The 21322-nt window shown below is 55.6% G+C and overlaps 2 protein-coding genes across 3 annotated transcripts; one reads left to right on the top strand and one right to left on the bottom strand.

Annotated features, from left to right (window-relative positions):
* The first annotated feature begins 3444 nt into the window (after positions 1-3444).
* Positions 3445-13024, top strand: GSK3A (glycogen synthase kinase 3 alpha). Its single transcript, XM_059903714.1, has 11 exons — positions 3445-3867; positions 5652-5839; positions 7157-7240; positions 7410-7520; positions 9163-9293; positions 9392-9498; positions 10453-10550; positions 10629-10724; positions 11111-11297; positions 11642-11734; positions 12326-13024. Exons 1-11 carry the CDS (start codon positions 3588-3590, stop codon positions 12397-12399), a joined length of 1449 nt encoding a protein of 482 aa, XP_059759697.1. The 5' UTR covers positions 3445-3587; the 3' UTR covers positions 12400-13024.
* A 2138-nt stretch (positions 13025-15162) lies between these two features.
* Positions 15163-19893, bottom strand: ZNF526 (zinc finger protein 526). Of its 2 annotated transcripts, XM_059903712.1 has the most exons (3): positions 19811-19893; positions 17931-18031; positions 15163-17841 (listed from the first exon to the last, which is right to left on the bottom strand). In XM_059903712.1, the coding sequence occupies exon 3, from the start codon at positions 17822-17824 to the stop codon at positions 15797-15799; it is 2028 nt and encodes a 675-aa protein (XP_059759695.1). In that variant the 5' UTR covers positions 17825-17841; positions 17931-18031; positions 19811-19893; the 3' UTR covers positions 15163-15796. The 2 variants fall into 2 exon arrangements, with proteins under 2 accessions (XP_059759695.1, XP_059759696.1); XM_059903713.1 differs by lacking the exon at positions 17931-18031 and having other exon boundaries at positions 19811-19887.
* Between the last annotated feature and the right edge of the window lie 1429 nt (positions 19894-21322).

The raw sequence follows: 21322 nt of genomic DNA, 5'->3' as shown, positions 1-21322 counted from the left end.
TTGGGAGGTGCAGCGCTTTATCTCCAACATCCAGCAAGGTAGGGGCAAGCGGCTCACTTAAATCACTTGCCCAAGACCTTAAGCCCAGCTAGGACTTTAAGTGAAGTCTGTCTCTGAAGCCCATGTTCTTTCAACAACTGAGTTCTCCTCCTAAAGCCAGGACGTTGGACCTAGACCAGGATCTCAAGATCATAGGATCTAAGAGGTGAGCTCATAAGGCTAGAAGCCCAAGTTGGAGAGCTTGAATCAGAGATGAAAGAATCAGGAGGAGGAATCCAAGCTGGAGGTGCCCTTAGAGACAGCGCAACCCGTTCAGTGCAGGTGAGGTGCTGGAGGCCCAGAGAGGGGAAAGAGTTCCCCAAGGCCACACAGCTGCTAAGAGAGAGTGAGAATTGAGGGCTCAGGGCCTGTTGGACTGGCTTCCCCGTGAAATATCACCCTGTGTAACTCTGAGGGGGAAGGGGCTAGAAACTCCTACCCACTCTCATTTCATCCTCATTTCATGCCAGCCCAGGGTGGGTGGTCCCAAATGATGCCCACTGGCAGCGAAGAGAGGATCCAGGGCTGGGGTACTGGCAGGAAACTGAGGCTCTCGTGGCAGCCTATGGGCAACTGCTCCCTCTCCTGGGTGATGTAAGTCACTCCCTTAGGGTGGGGGCCACTGGGCTATTTCTGGAAGTTGGGATGAGGCCTGTCTCCTGGCAACATAGATGCAGCTGAGTTGGTGGTGGTGGTGGTGTGATGGAGAAAGAGGGCTGTCATCATTGGAGGCAGGAGGGAGGACCCTGATTAGTAGTCTCAGCACCTGATTCTAGCGCCTTCAAAGCACCTCTAAACCGGGTCTATCGTGGACTCAAAAGCACTCAGCTCCAGAACTGCTCTCCAGGTTATTCCACAGCCCAAGCAGACTTCCTGCCCCAAATTCTGGCTGAGTGGGATGTCACAGGTGGCATCTGGTCTTGAAAATTCCAGAGGCTCCTCTAATCTTTAAGGACCCACCTAAATCTATTCACAGTTTCTGCAAGACCATACCCTTGCTCCCTTCCACATCCTCCGGGATCTCTGATAACCAAGTATAAAGCCCTTTATAGATCTCAAGACACTTCATCAATTAATTCATCCCATGAGAGACCCTCTTCTTACCGATAATCTCCAGTACTCCCACAGTCCCCCAAAGGTCCTTCCTTATGCTTCTCAACCATCCCTCAGAGATACCCTCAGTCACCAGTAGTTTCTCACAGTTTCCCACAGACCTTTTACAGACACCCCAAGTCCTCTCTGACTTCACTGGTCTCCAGGAAGACCAGTTCACCTCTTCAAAGACTCCCCTGAGCACCTCCAGACACCCATAGGCCCCTCATAGCCACTTACAACCCGCTCTAGCACCCCTCAACAAACGTTCTCAGCTCGTACAGACACTCAGGTAAGATTCCCTCAGACTCCGACGGACCCCAATCCCCTCTGGCGGTTGCCCACGCGCGGCCCACTGCGCATGTCTCACGGGTTCTGGCCGTTAAGTAACCGCCGCTATTCCGCCCTGCTCTTCTGCCCTTGCAGACCTTCTTGGTCCAGTTTAGGATTCCCTAGGCTTTGGGGCTTGACTCGGATTTTTGCTTGTGGACTCCGAGCCGCCGCCAGAGGGCAGCAGACACTGTTTGACTGAGAAACTACTACAATTCCCAGAAGTACCCGCTCTGGGCTGTGCGTGATGCAGCCTCCTTCATTAAGAAGAGAGCGGAAGTGTGACTGCGCTTTGCCTTCTGGTTAATGCAGTTTGAAAAGGCTTTAGCGCTACCGTCTGTCCTACCCCAGGGGTTTGTGTCCGCTGGGAATTGCGGTCAGTTACAGACCGAGTGGACGAGACTTTCTTCAGGCTTCAGAAAGGACAAGACAATTAGTGTGATCACAGGATCTGATTAAAGTGAAGTCTAGAGACTCCATTTCCCATCATTCCACAAGGCAGGAGGGGCGGAGGGTGATTTCATTCTAGTTCCAAGTACTTCCGGGACACACACACTCTCTCTCTCTCACTCTCTCTCTCTCTCTCTCTCTCACACACACACACACACACACACACACACACACACACACACACGAACTCTGTTTCCCAGCGCGCTTTGGGGCTACTGTCCTTCCGGGTATGAATCGATAAGTGGGGCGATATAATGCGTGCACAAAACCCAAGGCTACTCCTAGCAGCCGGCTTCCTTCTTTTGGGCCTTTCAGGATCCTGTGATTTAGGAAGCGTGAGGATGCAAAAAGCTTAATGGGGGTTCAAGAAAAATTCTATTTTCATTTCTTTCAAACTTCGGCTCAGCCTGCTGGTGCAACCTACATTGCTAGAAAAAGCTAGACAGTATCCGAAGACTGTATTGTCCTGATAAACCACCGGAAACTTTGTTTCCTAAATCGTTTGCGGGGAGGGTTTTCCTTCCGGATTTGTGGAAACTTGGAACTTGGAGTGTTTGCACTCCATTTTCCAGCAGCCCCTGATAGACTTCGGCTCTTTCTTGGGACCTGGCGGCGGGGCGGGAGGCGTTGAAACTTTCTTCAGTCTCCCCTAGGCGACTACTGTCTTTCACCTGTCGCTCACGCTCTCCCGAAGGTACCTATTAGACTACACTTCCCGGCAAGCCTCTGCAGTCTCGCCTCACAAACGGTCGGAATCCGGTCTGGACTATTCCCCAGCATGCTTCAGGATCATGGTAGATCCCTCCCCTTCAGTCAGTGGGAAGGCTGCCTTGAACTCCATTTCCCAGAAGACACAAGGGCTCGCTGTAGCAACTGCTCCGAAGCCTCGGTGTTGACTACATTTTCCAGCGGGGACTGCGGCCTAGCGAACTAGGGAGGAGGAATGCTATTCCATTTCCTAGCCTATCTCTGGAACTGCAGTATCCACTTGGGGTTTAGGGATCATATGGGACTCCATTTCCCGGCGTGCTTTGGGAGTAGCTTCACACCTGCAATGCGGTGAGGGCGTGGCGATGACTCCATTTCCCGGCTTGCCTCACGGCCCGATTGCGGCGGGTCCGCGGGTTCCGACTCAATTTCCCAGAGTGCACCTGGCGCTGGTCGGCATACAGCCAATATACTAAGTGAGCGACTGAACTCCGTTTCCCGGATTGCATCAGGTCTACACAGCTCATTGATGGAGTACTACATTTCTGAGCCACACCTAGGGACGCGCGGTTGCCGCAATGGAGTGAGTGTGCGACTCTGATCCTACTTCCGAAAGTGCTTCAGGGTCCGCTGTGGGCACAGTCGGCCAACTTATTGCCCAGGACTGTGTTTCCCGAGGTGCAGAGCGACCTATCATCCCCGCGGTCCACTCTGAGGTCTTTGCGGACTCCATTTCCCGGCGTGCCGCGCGGCTCTCTGTGAGGGCCGACAGCGGCGACGGCGGCGCGCAGGGTCGGTGGACTGCATCTCCCGGCGTGCCCCGCGGCGGGCGCTGGGCCGGAGCCGGAGCCGGAGCCCGAGCGGCGCGGCCTGGAAGAGGCCGGAGCCCGGGGGAGGCGGCGGCAGCGGCAGCGGCGGGGGCAACCCGGGCAGCCCGAGCCCCGCGACCTGGGCCTGCGCTCGGCGCCATGAGCGGTGGCGCGCCTTCAGGGGGCGGCCCTGGGGGCTCGGGCCGGGCGCGGACCAGCTCATTCGCGGAGCCAGGCGGCGGCGGCGGCGGCGGCGGCGGCCCCGGGGGTTCGGCTTCTGGCCCAGGCGGCAGTGGCGGCGGGAAGACGTCAGTCGGAGCCATGGGCGGGGGCGTGGGGGCCTCGAGCTCCGGGGGTGGCCCCAGCGGCAGCGGCGGAGGAGGCAGCGGCGGCCCCGGCGCGGGCACCAGCTTCCCGCCGCCCGGAGTGAAGCTGGGCCGTGAGTACTAGCGTCGCCCGTGGCGGGTGGAGATCGGATTCCTGAAGTCACTTAGACGTCGATCAGGTTTTTCTTTATGCTTAGAGAGGAGCTCGAGGTCACTGTGCCTCCCCAAACTGGGATCTGAGCTCTCCCCCATCCCAGAGAAAGGGATTTGGGGGGGTTACCATCACTTGGAGTTTAGAATTAGATTTAGTAATTCTCTAAGAGACAGGGGTCACAGGTTCCTGTTCTTCCAGTACCGAAGTCTTGGGTCCGAGAGCCTTCAAAACAGGGATCCGATGTTGCCATCCATTCGAGAACAGGATCAGGGGTCATTGTCGCTTGCAAATGGGGCTCAAGGGTTATTGTTTCCCAAGAGAACAAGAATAAGATCATCATCATCCAGAAGGAGGGATCTGAATGTGCTTCCCTTCAGAGCATGGGGATTTGGAGAGAATATCACTTAGAAGCAGGGATTTGCGTTTGCTGTGTCCCCTAAGAACAGGGCCAGGGCTTTCCAAACCTGGTACATAGTCACCTTCCGTTTTAAAAGAATAGGCCTACTATCATTACCTGTCCGTAATATGTAGAATTGTGCCCCCAATGGTAGAAATTAATGATTGCTGCTTCTTGAGGATAGATTGGAAGTCAGCATACTTTTCAGACCAAGTCCATAGTCAGTATTATTCAAAAAAGATGGGTCAGTGGGTCTCCTTTCACAGAAATGGAATGAGGGCAGGGGAGGGTCCCAGTTCCACCCCATAGAATAGAGATGTGAAGTTATACCTATCTCATTATTCTGAGGAATGATGTCACTGGCTCTGGAAAAATAGCTATGTAGGATCATCTCCCTCCAAAAGATGGTGTCACTGGCCCCTCAGAATGGATCTGATTCATCATTGATCCCTTTTCTTTGGGGAACCTTTCATCAGTTACCCAAAGAAGAGGGATCACTATCCCCCAAGAATGCTGCCAAATTTTGTTGCCATTTACAGAATGGAATTGGGAATTATAGCTTTCCTTTAAAGCACTGAGGCTGGGATAGCTCCCTGATGATAGAGATCAGGTGCACCATTCTCACTATTAAGTGCTTGTTCATTAGAGACCAGTTACACACAGGATGGGGTCTGGGGCTCTGGACCTCACAGATGAGGTCAGGCCAGTGCTTTTTTCTAGCCCCAAAGTATTTGGGTAAGAGCTAATTGTCCCCCCAACGTGAGAGTTAGGGCACTAGCACTCATTACTGGAGGAGTCATTCATTTCTGTCACCAGAAACCAGTGGTGAAGTTACCAGTTCCAGTTAGGGAGGACTTAAGAGATCACTATACCCTGAGCTGTGAGAAAGGTTAGTGCTTTCCTAAAGTAGAATTACCTCAGGGTTACCGCTCTCAAGCAGAAGAGGTTAGGTCAGGCTTTCCCCAGTGAGGAGGGACCAGAAGGCAGTTAGCTCATAGTGGATGGATTCAACATCTGGCAGTGTTGGTGCCTCCTCAAATCAGGAGGGACCAGTGATTTGCTGCTTACTAGAAGTGGAAATTAGGGGTCACCAACCCTTGAACAGCAAGAGGTTTTATGTGTCAGTATCCTCTCCTATGGGAGGAGTCAGGATTTGGGGTTCCATGAAGGGTAGAGGGGAAAGGGCACTGGGAGGCATCCAGTAGCCATCTTTGAAGATTGGGGAAGGGACAAAGAACCCCCCCAGTGAGCTTCCTGTAGTGACTCCCCTCCCTCTCACAGCCCCAGGATGGGGTGGTGGCCAGAGGGGAAAGGTCAGTAGATCTTGTGTTCCCTTTGCTCCCCAGGTGACAGTGGGAAGGTGACCACAGTGGTAGCCACTCTAGGCCAAGGCCCAGAGCGCTCCCAGGAGGTGGCTTACACAGACATCAAAGTGATTGGCAGTGGCTCATTTGGGGTCGTGTACCAGGCACGGCTGGCAGACACGAGGGAATTGGTGGCCATCAAGAAGGTTCTCCAGGACAAGAGGTTCAAGGTAGCTTGGGGGGAACGGGGACAAGGAGGTTTGACTGCACATGACTGGTGAGAGAACTCCAGCAAGAGTGCTGGGCTTGGGCTTCCACGGGGGATCTGAGCATGGGCCAGAGGAGAAGGGAGCAAGTTGTGTGGAAGATGGGAATGTGGATTCCAGGAGAGCCCAGAGCTGACTTTATTGGGCTTTTGCTGTAAGTGCTTTATAGGTGAGTTTAACTTGTGGAAAGATTGTCTGAGAGTAGGTACTGTTGTTATTCCCATTCTGAGTAAGCGGAAACTGGAAACTGAGACTCAGATGAGAGAATTGCCCAAGGTCAAGACTAGAATCTGATTCCCAAGCCCTTCACCTTAACCACTAAGTTACACCCCTGCCCAGAGGAGAAAGGAAGCTGGTGGGGCTAATGAGTATATTTGCGAAGGTCAAGCTCTGCTCCAAGGGTTTGACAGGTGCAGGGAGACATCCTGCCTGTGCTGCACATGCCTTGGTTTGGGGCTCTGTCCCGTCTGAGGAAGGGACAGGGTCTGAGGCCCTTTCCTCATTCATACAGAGGTGCCCTGTGAGCTAATAGAGGCCCTTTGGATCCTAGGCTACTCTGGATGTAGGAGAACTGAGCCTAGGCTGAAGGGAACCAGGTCAGAGCCTAGGTCCTGGGCAGTGAGGACTCTCAGGGGAGCTCCAGGGTGCTGCTCAGAATTTGATGATAGTTGAGTCCCAGGAATGAGAGGGATCTGAGGATAGGGAGCTCTGAGGCCCTGAGGGGAACAGAGAATAGAGAAGAATGCTGAGACTGGGTCTCCTGGGAAGAGGTTGAGGCTGGATTCCCCTGGGAAGATGAGGATTGGAAGCCTGGAGTCTGGGACTCTGGAACCAAGCCGGGGTCCAAGGGCTCAGATGCCTCTAGTGAAAGCAGTGGGGAGGAGTGGGGACCAGGGTGAACTGTCGTTGCTTGCGCCAGGCAGGGAGGTGGGCCTCATGTGGCCACGTCATCTGATTTTTCAAGAGAAGCTGGAAAACTTAGATTATATGTGAAGGCATTTGATTTGTAAATCTCAGCAAAAAAATCAAACATCTTTAAAAAGTAGGCTGCAGAAAGCACATAGAAGTGGTCTGAGTTTAGCCCACAGCTTGTGTGAGAGGGGAGTGGGCTGGGGGTGAGGAATTAGGGGCTGCGCCATGGGGCCTTGGAGCTGGGACACAGGGAGTAGCTGCTTGGCTCTGTTGGCAGGAGTGGGGGAGTAGAGCTGTGGTGAGGGGTGCTACGGAGGGGAGGCAGGGAGAGCTGGTGGTTTTCTGAGGCTGCCTTCTTTTGCCCCCAAGAACCGAGAGCTGCAGATTATGCGTAAGCTGGACCACTGCAATATCGTGAGGCTGAGATACTTTTTCTACTCCAGTGGGGAGAAGGTGAGACCTCAGTGTGTGGAGGAGTCCTCCACTTTGACTCCACCCGTTTGCCTGCCTGCCTTCCTCGTGACTGCTGGTCTCTTCCCCCGTTATTCCTCACAGACCCTCCCGCCCCCCCTTCCTTGCTCTTTTCTCACAATGCCCCACACCTCTCCTTTGCTCTCTGCAGAAAGACGAGCTTTATCTAAATCTGGTGCTGGAATATGTGCCCGAGACGGTGTACCGGGTGGCCCGCCATTTTACCAAGGCCAAGTTGACCATCCCTATCATCTATGTCAAGGTAGGCAGGCAGGCAGGCTGCTGGGGCCCAGGCCCACAAAGCCAGGAGCTCCGGACAGACACTCCTGCCTCTGTGGTTTCCCTCATCTCCAAGTTTTACATTGGTCTCTGGAGGCCTCACGTTCCCTGCCCTTGTCCCTATACCCCCAGAGATGGAGCGCGCCAAAGGCAGGGCAGCCCAACCCAAGGCCTGACTCAATCAGGGAGGCAGGCTGACCAGGCTGGGGAGGCCGCTTGGGTCCATACTGGGAGCCCACTGGTACCGGTTAGTGTTGGTGGAGTTAGCTCAGAATCGAGGTGGGGACCTAGAATGCAGAGGGGAGACGATGAGGTCAGAGTCCTGGCCTTTGGAGCCTTGGCAGAGGGGTGATGGGAAGGAGGCAGGGTTGCGGGAAGGTTAGTGTTCACAGAGCCAAGAACGCATGAGTCTTCATTCATCACCTGTGCAGGCTTATTCCCCAGTGCTTGGTGCTGTGCCCTGTATGTTACTATCCGTAAGGAGGTGTTTGAACGAATGGATGAGTGAATGGGCCTAGGGATACTGTGGAGAACAAGGCTGGAGCAGCCAGCTGCATTGGGAGGCGGAGGTTGGGTGCGAGTTTGTTGGAGGTTGCATGGGGCCCCGTTTTTCCTCCCGCTGGCTTTAAGTACCCCAGGCCTAGGTGAGCCCTGGGGCTCTACCAGTGGTGGGAGCTGTGGGACCTCGCTTCCTGGGAGGCAGTGGTGTGGTTTGTTGAATGCGTCCTGTGGCTGCCTGTGTTCCGGGGCCAGCACTGAGCAGTTCTAGAGGCCCAGTTGACTGAGACCCAGGCCTTGCTCCTGAAGAGCTCTCAGTTTAACAGGGTAGACAGGTGTTATCACAGAGAACTATAAAACTACTAGCAACTGCCATACTGGAAGGAGCACAGGGGATTCTGGAAACAGGAGGTCCTGCCTGCTTTGGGAGTGAGAAGGATCAAGGAAGTATTTTGGGAGGAGACCAGGCACAGGGCAAGAGTGGCATCTCTGGCCGAGGGCACTGGTAACAGAGGAGGAGGGGGCCCAGGAAGCATCCCTGAGCAGATATTATGTGCCAGGCACTGGTCTAGGCCCTGGGGGATGCAGCAGTGATGGAACCACAAAGATCTCTGCTCTTTTGGCACTTACATCCTAGTCAGTAGGGAAGAGGGTGGCAGGAAAATCCAGCTGGAGAGGGGCTGGCTCGTGGGTGGTTTTGACTGGTGGGCAAAGGAGGCTGAGCCTTTCCTATAGCCAGTGGTTTTGGTGAGGCTCCCCAGCCTGTTTTAAAAGGCCTTCCTGATGTATCTGTCTCATTCATCAGGCTTCTGCTGAAGTGTGTGCTTGAAGCAATGGTTTCCAAAGTATGGACCAGCACCAGCACTAGGGGGCTTGTTGCAAATGCCTCATCCTGAACTACTGAATCAGAAACTCTTGAGCGTGGGGCCCAGCAGTCCGCAGTCCCTGTTTTAACAAGGCCGCCAAGTGATTCTGGTGCTCACTAAAGTTCGAGAACCAAGGGGCAGCGAACTGTTTTCAAGTCAGGGAGAGTGGGTGGAAGGGCTCTTCAGGCCAAGATGGTGGAGCAGGGGTGTGCTCTGCGGGGAGAGCTGGGCTGGAGTTCTGCTGTCCCCTGCCTGCCCCAGGTGTACATGTACCAGCTCTTCCGGAGCTTGGCCTACATCCACTCCCAGGGTGTGTGTCACCGCGACATCAAGCCCCAGAACCTGCTGGTGGACCCCGACACTGCCGTCCTCAAGCTCTGCGATTTTGGCAGGTGGGCCTGACCCGGGGTGTGCTGGGTGGCTGAAGGGGCGAGGAGGGATCCCGAGCCTTGGCTTGTGTTGACTCCTGCCTACCCATATCTTCCCACAGTGCAAAGCAGCTGGTCCGAGGAGAGCCCAATGTCTCCTACATCTGTTCTCGCTACTACCGGGCCCCAGAGCTGATCTTCGGAGCCACTGATTACACCTCATCCATCGGTCAGATTTGAGGGAGGGTGGGGGTGGGAATAGCAGTCATGGCAGTTTTTGAGTTCTTCCTGTGTGTCTGCCAGGCTCGGTGATAAAAGCTTAACATCTGTTCTTTTAGCCAGTCCTCAGATTTAGGAAGGTGATGCTGTCATGTGTGCATTTTACAGTTGAGCAGTCTGAAGCTTAGAGTGGTGAGGCCACCTGCCCGCAGTCACACTGCTGGGACTGGGCAGGGCTGGGCTTTGAAAGCTGACCTGACTCCAGAGTCCATACCAGCTCTGGAACCTCCCAGTCAGTCCTCTCTTCTCAGGCAGGGGGAGGGGCTGACGGTGACCTTGGGGGAATCGGGAGGTAAGGCTTTGCCATCATGAGGGTGTGACCTGCTCACAGGGCCTCCATGTCCTTTCCTGTTGCTGGGGATGACAGCGCCAACTTCCAGGCATTAGGAGAGGGTGTGAAAGTGTTTGGAAGAGAACAGTCATCAGCAGTGTGAGGAAACTTCATGGTCCCTAGATGTGAACTTGCGCTGTGGCGGTCAAGGTTCAGACCAGGGAGGGGTGACTACCGGCCTATAGCTATTCCCAAGGGCAGGATAGAGGCCAGAAGTGAGTAAGGCAGCCCACTTAATGCTTTACCTTCCTGAGGCCCAAAGAACACAGGTACCTGTTCTTGGCCTGTTGATCTGTCCTCTGAAGCTAGAGGCAGAGAAAAGGCTTATTGGGGTCACAAAGTGGAGAGAGGCAATGGAAACATCTAGGTTGGAGAGTACAGTGCAGTCAGGTAGACTTGGAGGTTCAAAGTCAGGCTCCTATGTTCCTAAGCTGTGTGTGACCTTGAGCAAGGCACTTCCTCTCTGAGGCGAGAAAATGGGGCTCCCTGGCATCTCTCAGGATGACCATGAGGATAGGAATGTATGCCAGGGGATGGGCATGGTAGTTCTCACCCTGCCCCATTCCTCTTCAGATGTGTGGTCAGCTGGCTGCGTACTGGCCGAGCTCCTCCTGGGCCAGCCCATCTTCCCTGGGGACAGTGGGGTAGACCAGCTGGTGGAGATCATCAAGGTGAGGGCAGGGCCAGGGTGGGCAGGGATTGGGCTAAGCGCTAAGGGCCTTGGCTCAGACCCCTCCCTTTCCCTACAGGTGCTGGGAACACCAACCCGGGAACAGATTCGAGAGATGAACCCCAACTACACGGAGTTCAAGTTCCCCCAGATTAAAGCTCACCCCTGGACAAAGGTGGGGCAGGGCTAGGGGCTCAGGCAGCATGGCTGAGGTCCCCATTGGAGGCCAACCGGTCTGGGGACCTGGCTAGAGTCATGGCTCAGTGGTGGGTCAGTAACTTTCATCACATTTCAAAGGTTTTGGAATCTCCCATACTCTAAAAGTTGAGGACCCACAGTAAATACAAGAGTCCTGTTTTTCTGGTGGGGAAACACGCTCACAGCAGGGCCCACACAGTCATGGGACCTGAGCGGGTTGCTCATCTGATACAAACTGACCTCCCCTCAGAGGCCGGGCCTCAGTTGCCTCATGTGGAAAGTGGGCTTGTGGGAGGTGGGCAGGAGTATACCAGGGCCCAGAGCGTCTCACCCTTGTCACCTCTGCCCCCTCCACCCCCCAAGGTGTTCAAATCCCGAACGCCACCTGAGGCCATCGCGCTCTGCTCTAGCCTGCTGGAGTACACACCGTCCTCGAGGCTCTCCCCGCTGGAAGCCTGTGCCCACAGCTTCTTTGATGAACTGCGATGTCCTGGAACCCAGCTCCCCAACAACCGCCCGCTTCCCCCCCTCTTCAATTTCAGTCCTGGCGGTGAGGGCACAGCCTGGGATCTGGGTTGTTGGAGGGGCAGCCAAAGATTGTGAAGAGCCTGGTGTTGAAGACAGGAGTGGGGAGCTGAGGGTGGGCTGCCAGGCAGTCCTGGGGCTCAGGAAATGCCCCTGATTCCGGGAGACCCAAACCGACTTCATCTGCGCTCTGCAATCTCCTGTGTTAGGCTCTTGCCAGTTTTTCATTTAAAGTGTTCAGTGGCTACGTGTGTCCCCAGGCAACTGGCCTTGCTCAGAGCTGGGTCCCTATTTGGTGCCCCTTCCTATCCCCAACTGGGTCTCCAGGTGCCCTGTCCCCTGACTAGGCATGTCCATTCCTGTCTCTAGAACTCACCATCCAACCATCTCTCAACGCCATTCTCATCCCTCCTCACTTGAGGTCCCCGGCGGGCACTGCCTCCCTCACCCCATCCTCACAAGGTAAGTTGGGGGCCATCTTCTGAGCATTAAAGCTGCATTTCTCAGCCCGGGGGGTGGGGACGGGTCTGTTCTCTGTTCTCACAACCCCTGCGTTTCCTGCAAAATAGTTGACATTCTGACAGAAAGCATATTTTACATGTGAATGGCCACCTTTGTGAGGCATTATTGCCTGTATCTGTGTTTAAATGCAAACTGGAAAACCAAAGACATAAGTTTAGCCTGCACAAACAAACAAAAAGTTAAATTTGTTGCTCACATTAAAAAACTGGGGCCATTTTATGTACAAATCCAGATTTCCTGTTTCTCTTGGGGAAGAAAATAAGACTGGGCAGCAGTGGGCCTGCCTCTGCTCAGGGCAGTATTACCAGCTGGAGCTGAGTTCCAGCTGCCCCCTGTTCTGTGGGGCCTGGCTTTCTGGTGAGTCACTCAATGACCAACCTGGCCCTTTGGCATTTGAGTTTGCAACCCTAGACCTAAAGTGACAGCTTTCCATTTCTAATGTAGCATCTCACACCAGCTTCCTGCTCTTGGGGGTGGGGGTGGGGGGCTAAAAGGCAAAGGCTAACTGTCTGCTCCTTCCTTCCCCCTCAGCTTTAAGTGAGGCTCAGACCGGCCCGGACTGGCAGTCGACCGATGCCACAGCTCCCCTCACTAACTCTTCCTGAGGGCGCCACCAACTGCCCTTCCATCTGGGAGCCCCTGGTGGGGCTGGGAAGGGGGGCCATAGCCTGTCAAGCTCCTGCCCTGACCAGGCCCCTAGACTAGAGGGCAGAGGTAAATGAGTCCCTATCCCCACCTCCAGTCCCTCCCTCACCAGCCTCACCCCTGTGGTGGGCTTTTTAAGAGGATTTTAACTGGTTGTGGGGAGGGAAGAGAAGGAAGGACCGGGGATTGGGGGGAGGGGGCGGGCGGCATGAGGACCTCCTACCCCCTCAGCTCCCTCCCCTCCCCCCAGGTCTCCACCTCCTCCAACCCCCCTCCCCTCCTGTATCCCTTGTAAATAGAACCAGACCAGCCCTTCTCCTCCTCTTCCCTTCCCTGGCCCCCGGGTGTAAATAGATTGTTATAATTTTTTTCTTAAAGAAAATGTCGATTCGCACCGTCCAACCTGGCCCTTTCCCCTCCAACAGCTGTGTCCCCCCCTCCTGTTCTCTGCCCCTAAGGCCTCCTCCCGCCTCTCCCCATCCTGGAGGGCAGGGGCAGTGGGGGAGCTCCTGATGTCTTAGTTTTCACAGTAAGGTTTGCCTGTGTACAGACCTCCGTTCAATAAATTATTGGCATGAAAACCTGCTTGCTGTCTGGACACCTGTTTTCACAGAGGTGAGGGAGGTGCCTGGGGGGCTGTCCTGGGACAGGAGTGGGCTGCATCTCAGGCAGGGGAACGGTGGGATGAACCCAGGCTGGCCCTGGCTCAGGCGCCCAAGCTTCCTGTGCTCCCTCCTCTGCACATGTGATGAGCTAGCTCTGGCTTATCCGCTGCAGCACAAATCATCTGCTTCCACTGAGGGAGGGAAGCACTGTCATTCCCAGGTGACTGGTGAGAGAACTGGCCGTCAGATAGGTCAAGGCCACAGAGTACAGGTGGCAAAGTCAAGGTTTGAACAGAGGGCTCCCTATCTCATAGCCTGAGCTACCTGCTACTTCAGGGGGACACAGGATGATGGGGGGGGTGGGTCACTCAGGCCAAGACAACCTTGGTATAGACTCTTAGTGGGCATGGATGGGGGCAGAGGAGCTGCCCAAACCCTAGCAGTTCCCCAAGCCTTCATTTCCGCCTTAAACAGGGCCCCACCTGGCCCACCTCTTTAGGGATGCTGGGAAGTGACAACCCTGGGAAGGCTGTCGCAGAGAGTGTGGCTTTTTCCCTTGCTTTGAAAACATGCTGGGGCCAGGTGGTGGGGCCATGGGCAGAGGAAAATGGCATCTCCTCCACATGGTGCCAATGGTAGGCGAGGGCAGGAGGCCCTAGAGGTAAAAGGGAGCCTGGACAGGAGCAACTGACATGTCCTCCACTGGACTCCATTTGTGAAGAAAAAGGGAGAAGAGTTTTGAACATATCCCAGAGGGTGTTCAGGGACTGTTCCTGTAGCATCTGGGCTCCGCTGTCTGCTTAGGCGAGCCCCAGGGGCATCTGTATACTGCCCAGAGCAATCCCTGGCCCTCCCTGCTCAACACCATCCAGATGTCACCTCGTTTGTAGGATGAACACATAGAGCAAGTGGACTGGGTAAGGGAAGGAGGGCTGGTCTGGACAAGGGGCTAACCTCGGGCTCCTGGGCTCCTGGGCTCACACCCAGTGGGCTATGAGGTCACTGAGTGTGTCCTACACCCTCCTCCCACCCCCATGGCCTCTGCCCAGGTCTGGCCCCATCCTCTACTTCCTGGACCATCTCCAGTTTCCCCTGCCCCACCCTGATGCCAGGGAGCCCTAACCCCACCTATGACCCTCACCCCATCCCATCCCCCACAGTGCCCCAACTTCTTAGCCTGGCTTTCAAGGCCTTCCCAGGTCTAGGCTTCCCTCCTTCCCTGCTCTGCCGCCCCTCCTCTGCCCAGCCTCCCTCCCAGACAGCTCAGCCGCAGCCATGTCCTGCTGCACCTGTCTGAATACCCTGGTCTGCAGAGGCCTGAGACAAGCCTTCCCGATGGACCTGCCATAAATCATCTACTTTCATTTGGAGAGGGAAGGATTGTCAGCCCAGGTAACCTTTGAAAAGGTTGGGGATTCCTTCCTGTTCCCAAGACTTTTTATCTTTTGAGGCCCCTTAAACTCCAATTGCTCTGTGACAATGGCTCACTTTTCCTCCAGTTACCATGACTCCTCCTCTGAGCCCCCGCCCCTGCAGCTGTTTCAGGTCACAATCAGTCCACAGCTGTATCAGTTACAGATATGGGCTAAAAGGTCTTGGCCAATGCCTCTGCCCAGCTATGAGATCTTGGGCGAGTCTCTGTCCCTGTTTTCTCACTTGGGATAATACTGAGATCACCTCACAGGCCTGCTGAGATCATTACACGTGTATAGTGCTAACCGCAGTGCCTGCCATGGCCGGGCAGTCAAATGTTTGCTGTTATTGGTCGTCCGTCAATAACTGGACAACCTCCAAGTATACCAAGAACTCACCCTCCTTGCGGTGCTGCCTGCCTGGAATATTTTCTTCGTCTTCCACTAGCAGATGTCTACTTTTTCTTCAAAGATTAACTCCTCTAGGAAGCCTCTGACTCCTGATCTAACATGGAGATTTGTTCCCTGCTCTGGGATCCTACTGTCCCTGCACATCCCCGCTGCAACCCTGAGGGTCCTGGGGCTGATATCCCAGGGCTGAGCCCTGGGATCCCACCTGGGCAGGGCAGAGGCCTGATTCGTCTCTGGCCCCCAGCACACGGGAGGGAGGCCTTAGGACACTCAGGCTGAATAAATCAACAAGACATTCAGAGAGCAAGGCCATCTGTATTTGTGGGTGTTCCTCCTACCACACTGCGTGGCTCCTGGGGCAGAGCCCATGTCTGACTCATTCCTGGGTTTCCAACATCACCCACCTGCAGCTGAATACCGGGGTACCTATAGATTGCCCTCCACGTTGTCAAAAGTGAGATCAAGGAAGCCCAGAGAAGTCAGGTGCCTTCTTCCACCAGGCAGAGCCAAATCCTGGGAGCCCAGAGTCCAGAGAAGGCTAGGGCCGGGGGGAAAAGCAGAGGACGTGAAGAGGTATGTGACAGGGCCCAGCACAGAGCTGGCACACGGTTGGGGCTCACGAAAGGTTACCTGATGTTGCTGGGCACCAGGGTGATGCAGAGCAAAGAGCCTTGGAGAACCCCGCTTTGCAACGCAGTGGGGTGACCGGGACAGATCATATCGTGTCTCAGAGCTTCAGCGTCCCCTCAGGCAGAGAAAGGTGACGCCTGGTGGGGCCATTCTGAGGAGTCAGTGGGTAAGAGGCCAGGGTGAATGCTGGCACCCGGTGGGCGCCAGAGTGGCTTGCCAGGGCGTGGCCCCCTTTCTCCCCAGAGGTGCCCACACTTGATTCTGCAACCAAACTCTTTTATTGTTGCTCTTCAGCTGTGTCACACAAAGGCCGTGTCCAACTGCAACAGCCCGCTCGCTTCAGTGGCCCCCAGTGCCGCCTGGCACAGCTGCAGCGTGTCCACAAGTGCCAGTGGCTGGGACGTCTCGATGATGGCAATGGTCTCCCCGAGCTCGGTGCACATGATAGTCTGCTGAGGCTCGGGGGGCGGGGGCGGGGCAGGAGGGGGTGATCTGGGAGGCTGCAGTGTCATCGTCCGAGCTTGGGCGTGGACCCGCTGATGCAGTCGCAGGCCCGCCATGGCACGGAACCAGCGGCCGCAGGTCCCGCAGTAGTAGGGGCTCTTGTTGTAGAGACCGGTGATGGGGAGGCGGGGCGCACGGGCAAAGGCGACTGGCCGCAGGTGCAGCCTCCGGTGCTGCTGCAGGTTGGAGCTCTGCGTGAAGCGCTTGCCACAGTCCAGGCACTGGTAGGGACGCACACCCGTGTGGGTCAGCTGGTGGCGGCTGAGGTTGGCCAGAGAAGCAAAAGTCTTGCCACAGGAATGGCACTGGAAGGGCCTCTCGCCCGTGTGCGTCCGCAGATGGTTGCGCACGTGAACCAGCTTCTTGAAGCCCTTGCCACAGACACCGCAGCGGTGTCGCCGCTCAGGGGGCCCGTGGACCGCGCGCCGGTGCCGGGAGAGCCGGGAGGCGGAGGCAAAGGACTTGGAGCACTGCGGGCAGGGCAGCTGGGCGGGTGGGGCAGGGGGCAGCGGCGGGGGCGTGGGCTCGGCAGGAGCCGGGGAGGTGGCCGCCACCGCCGCCGCCGTGGGAGGTGCCCCGCTCTTGCCGGCGTGAGTGCGCCGGTGGTAGAGGAACTTGGTCATGTTGCTGAACGTTTTGCCGCAGCGGCAGCGGTGCAGTGGGTTGGCGGTGTGGGCCCGCCGGTGGGCCACCAACGTGAGCTCTGTGCTGAAGCCACGGCCGCAGTCCACGCAGAGGTAGCGGGCTTCGCCACGGTGCAGCCGCAGGTGCTGCTCCAGCGAGGCTGCTTTCTTGAAGACCTTGGAGCAGGTCGTACATTCGTGTGTGCCACCAACATGGGCCCGCCCGTGAGCCAGAAGCCGGTTTGCTGAGCTGAAGCTGCGCTGGCACTGGCTGCAGTGGAAGGGGTGAGCCGCTGACGCTGGGCCACGGGACGCCCGCCGGTGTCGCCGGCGTGCCCCTGCTGAGGTGCAGCGTTGAGGACAATCCCCACAGCCCTGGGCCTGGCCGGCTGTGGACTTGTCCGCTCCCTTAGCATCATCACCAACCTCTGCTGCTGCCTCTTCCTCGTCCTCTGTCTCTTCGTCGTCATCTTCTTCATCCTCACCCTCCTCCTCCTCCTCTAGCCCGTTGCGCTCTTCTTTCTCTAGGGAGTCAAAGTGGGTGCCCTGGTGCTCCAAGAACTCCTCAGGGGTGGTACACAGGGCAGAGCACTCAGGACACTCATAGGGCTCCATCCTGACTTCGGGTGGAGCAGGGGGTGGAGGTGGGGAGGGGAGGGGAGGCAGAGGAGGCGGCACCGGAGCTTTAGCTGCTGCAGCAGCAGAAAGGTGCTGGGCCTTCCGATGAGCCACCCACAGCTCAGGTGAGGGAAACAGCTCCTGGCAGTCTCCACACTGGTACTGGATCTGGCTTGCAGACTCCCGCAGGTGGGCATCCTGGTGGGCCAGGAGCTCGCTGGGGGAGAGGATGAGCTGGCTGCACTCACCGCACTGGAAAGGCCCATCCTCAGTGCCTGGCACCAGCTCCGGCTCCAGGCCAGTGTCCTGGGTGGTCAGCGCCTCCTCCTCTGTGACAGTGGGCACATGCTGCTCCTGGTGTGAGAGGACTTCTTCCAGTGTGTTGTAGAGGCTGCCACATTCAGAGCACATGAACTGGAAGAAGAGGGATGAGGCAAGGGCCTCCCCAGGTGTCATCTCAGTCACCTCCGTTAACATCTCCATTTTCTCCCCTAACATCGGTGTTGACACTTCCACTGCCCCTGGTGACATCTGTGTTGGCATCTCAGCCACTTCAGCTGCCTCAGCCACCACCTCTGCCATTGTGTAGAAGGCAGTACCTGGAGAAAGAAGGGGGTGCCTAGTGAGACCAGGAACTCAAGGGGAGGGGGGATGTCTCAGGAGTTCCCTTGCCCATCCCATCACTGACCAGCCTCTAACAATCAGCAAGTCTGGATCCAATATTTATATCTCAGTCTTCAGTGAGCCTGCGACCCTGTAGCTGAACTGCACCCCATGGCGGTCAGGTATCTGCAGAAAAGAAACAGCCCTTCTCAGTCTGGCCTCTGATGCTACCCTCCTTACCCAGAGGACTGGTCACACCCTTTGCAAGCACAGAATGTGTCTTTTGGGGTCTCTTGGCCTTGGCCTGTGCAGTTTCCTCTCTGTGCAGCATCTTCCCTCTATCTACTTACACACAGAGAGATGTAGCAAGGTGTTTAAGAGCATAGGCTCTGGACCAGACTGCCCTTGGCTTGAATCTGAGCTCCACCACTTACTTCATCTCTCAGAGACTGTTTTCTCATTTGTGAAATGGACTAAAAGTAATACTGACCACAAAGTCCCTGGTACTTTGTAAAGCTTAGATAGAACCATTACTTGTAATTCTCCAGAAATGTTGTTTTTGGACCCTAAGTCTTTGATGCTGCTATTCCTTCTGCCAACAAAGTTCTCTCTTCTTTTCTAGCAAACTCTACATCCACAGGGTGGTGGCCACTCCCTCCTCCTTGGGGTTCTTATGGTATCCTGTGCCACCTCCATCATAGCAAATATCATGAACTTGGGATAGAGTCTGTGCTCCTCACCAGACTGAGCTTGCCGGCAGGGCAAGTCTGATTTATTGTAGGGGCTGCTGTCACCAACAAAGCCACTGACCAAGGACAGGGATTTTAACTTTTGAACTTCCCTCTACGTGCCCCATCTCTCCCTCTACAGGTGTGGGCTCAACCCAACCCAGGCCCCTTCACACAACAGGGGCTCAGAGTCCCTACAGCAAATGACTGCCGCCCATGCAAGCCTAAGCAGTAATTTTCCAAATATAATCCCCACCATCTCCATTTCTTCTTCAACTCATCTGTTAGTGCCAGAGGGCAGGTGGAGTTCAGCTTACAGCTCTGCACACAAAAGTTGCTCATGTTAAGCTCCCAGAGGTCTCACCATAATAAGCACTGAGTAGATTTGGTGAATGAATTAAGCTCCCTCCAGGAAGTGTGGCCCCGAGAGTTTAACTGTCCTTGTGCACATTCCACTTTTCCCACCAGACCAGCCCTCCTATTAGACTGTGAATTCCCACAGTAACAAGGCCCAGCACAGGGCTCTCTATCAGCTGCTTTCCAATAAATGCTCCTTAAGTAAATGATTCACTAAAAGCCCAAGAGCTAAACTTTCCAACTCCCTCACTAATTTTTGAGTTGCCCGGGCCCTGACACACAAAAGCCATTCAATAACGTACCTTCCTGGAAACAGTCAACCAGGGGCCTGACAGTTCAACTTTGCATCGTTTACAGCCCCACTCCCAACAGAGAACTCCCCTCCAGCGAGGCCCAGTAGGCACCCAGTAAATGTCTAGAAAATGGCCCGAAGGACCTGATATTTGGACTTTCCTAGTCTGCATTCCCCATTTCCCAATCCTGGACTGTGAATTATTGGGGGGAAGGATGGGTTTTTTTTATACAGTGGACCAATAAAAGTCCTTCCAAGAAAGAGCCCACCAGGGGCCTGGAAGTTCAACTATCCTGAGACACATCCCTTTTCTCTGACCAGACTTATCAACTACGCAACCTGAGAGTTCCCTGCAAACGGTGGGGGCCGGGCGAGCTCAATCAAACGTAGGGTCCTGCACACCTCAGGCGCTCTATCAACGCTCCAGGGCACAGAGGAAGCAGCACTCTCTTTCCACTCCGCGTCGCTCCCGCCCTAGCGCAGGCCCCAAAGCTCCTCGACCCCCGGGGTCGGGTCCCCCTCGTTCTCCCTCCGCCCTCTCCGTAAGCCCAGCGTTCTCTTCCCCGGCCCGCCCCGCGGCGCCCTCACCCGTCTCTCTTGCCTCCTGCAGCCCCCGCCGCTCTTGACACAGACCCTCTGCTCCAGGCGTGTGGGACCCCTCACTATCCACGCCTCCCATTGGGCGCCGCCCTTACCCGCGGCGACCAATCAGAGCCGAAAGCGGAGGGCACGCTCTCCTGCGCCTGCGTATGGACGCTTAGGCGGGGCTCGGCGAGTTTCTCCACGCACACAACTGCGCCCTGTGGGCGGGGCTCCGGGCTCGGAGAAGCGCCTGCGCAGTTCTCCCGGGCCGCTCCGCCAAGTCTGAAAGTTAAGTGGAGAGAAGTGAACATCACTGGAAAGCAAGGATCATGGAGTGGACTGCGTGGCGGGAGACCTTGACAGAACTGTCATTTCATAGCTAAAGACCCAGAGCATCTCTGAGAGCACAGCTTTGGAGTCAAACACAGTTGGGGTACTTCCCCTCTCTCGGCCTCACTTTTACTCCTACGTAAAATGGGCTTGAATCACATCCACCTCAAAGGCTGTTGAGGGGATTGGATGAAATCAAACAGGTAAAAGCAGTCAGCACAAGGCCTGATACACCGTGGATGCTCACTTTAACCCATCTAACATGGACATAGATAGTCCTTCCCTGTTTGTAAAATTGCCTTCCCTTCCCTCACCCTCTTTGGTTGATTTAATGATATTCACTTATTGGGCTCCTACTGTGTGTCCGGCCCAGGATTGGGTTTCAATAGGTGACAACTGCCATCAGGGAGAGGGGAAGGGACTCTTCGGAGGTCACTGCCTCAGCCCAAGCAGAGCTAGTGCTGAACCAGTGCCAGGCGGGACCCAGGACTTCCGCCTCCCAAAGGGTGATAATTCCGGGGGTGGGAACAGGTCCGGGGAGGGGCCTTGTCTCAAGGCACGAGCGGGCCCTGACCTTGAGTCACCTAAGTGGGGGGCAGGGTGGCGGTGCTCAGACATGCAGTCTCGATGCCAAATCTCCTGATAGAGACCTGCTCTTGCCAGAGTGAAACTGGCAGGTGCAGGTTAAAGAAGGGCTATTGGGAGTCCCCGTGACCTTGGAGGGCAGAGATTGGAAGGGGTTATGGGGGGGGCATTAGAGTTCCTTGAGGGGGGAGTCTGACTGTAATGGGGGAGTCATGATGGACGCCATCAGGAGGTGCACAGTGGAGATGGAGGGACCTATTGTAATCAGGAAGGAGGTATTGATTTCTAAGATGAGATGAGGGAGTCTTGGTCTTGATCGGGGAAGGAACTTATAGATGGGGGAATTTCTGTTGGATGAGGAGGGATTGCAGTCGAGATCATGAGATGGCACAGATGGGATGTAGGTCGCCAAAAGAAGTAAGGGGCAGTCTAACAGAGGGGAGTCCAAGTCCGGATCATAAGGGACCTGGGTGCTACTCGGAGCTAGGACGGTCGTGATTGTGGTCCTTTGCCATGGGCAGCTGGGAGCAGTGGTAATGTGGGCGTTTAGGTCGTGATTAGGAGGGGGCTGTAGTCCGTGACATGAGTAGTTTCAACAGGTCG

Source organism: Balaenoptera ricei, chromosome 19, assembly GCF_028023285.1.
Source record: "Balaenoptera ricei isolate mBalRic1 chromosome 19, mBalRic1.hap2, whole genome shotgun sequence".
Classification (NCBI taxonomy): domain Eukaryota; kingdom Metazoa; phylum Chordata; class Mammalia; order Artiodactyla; family Balaenopteridae; genus Balaenoptera; species Balaenoptera ricei.
This window is presented reverse-complemented; position numbering and strand designations above follow the sequence as displayed.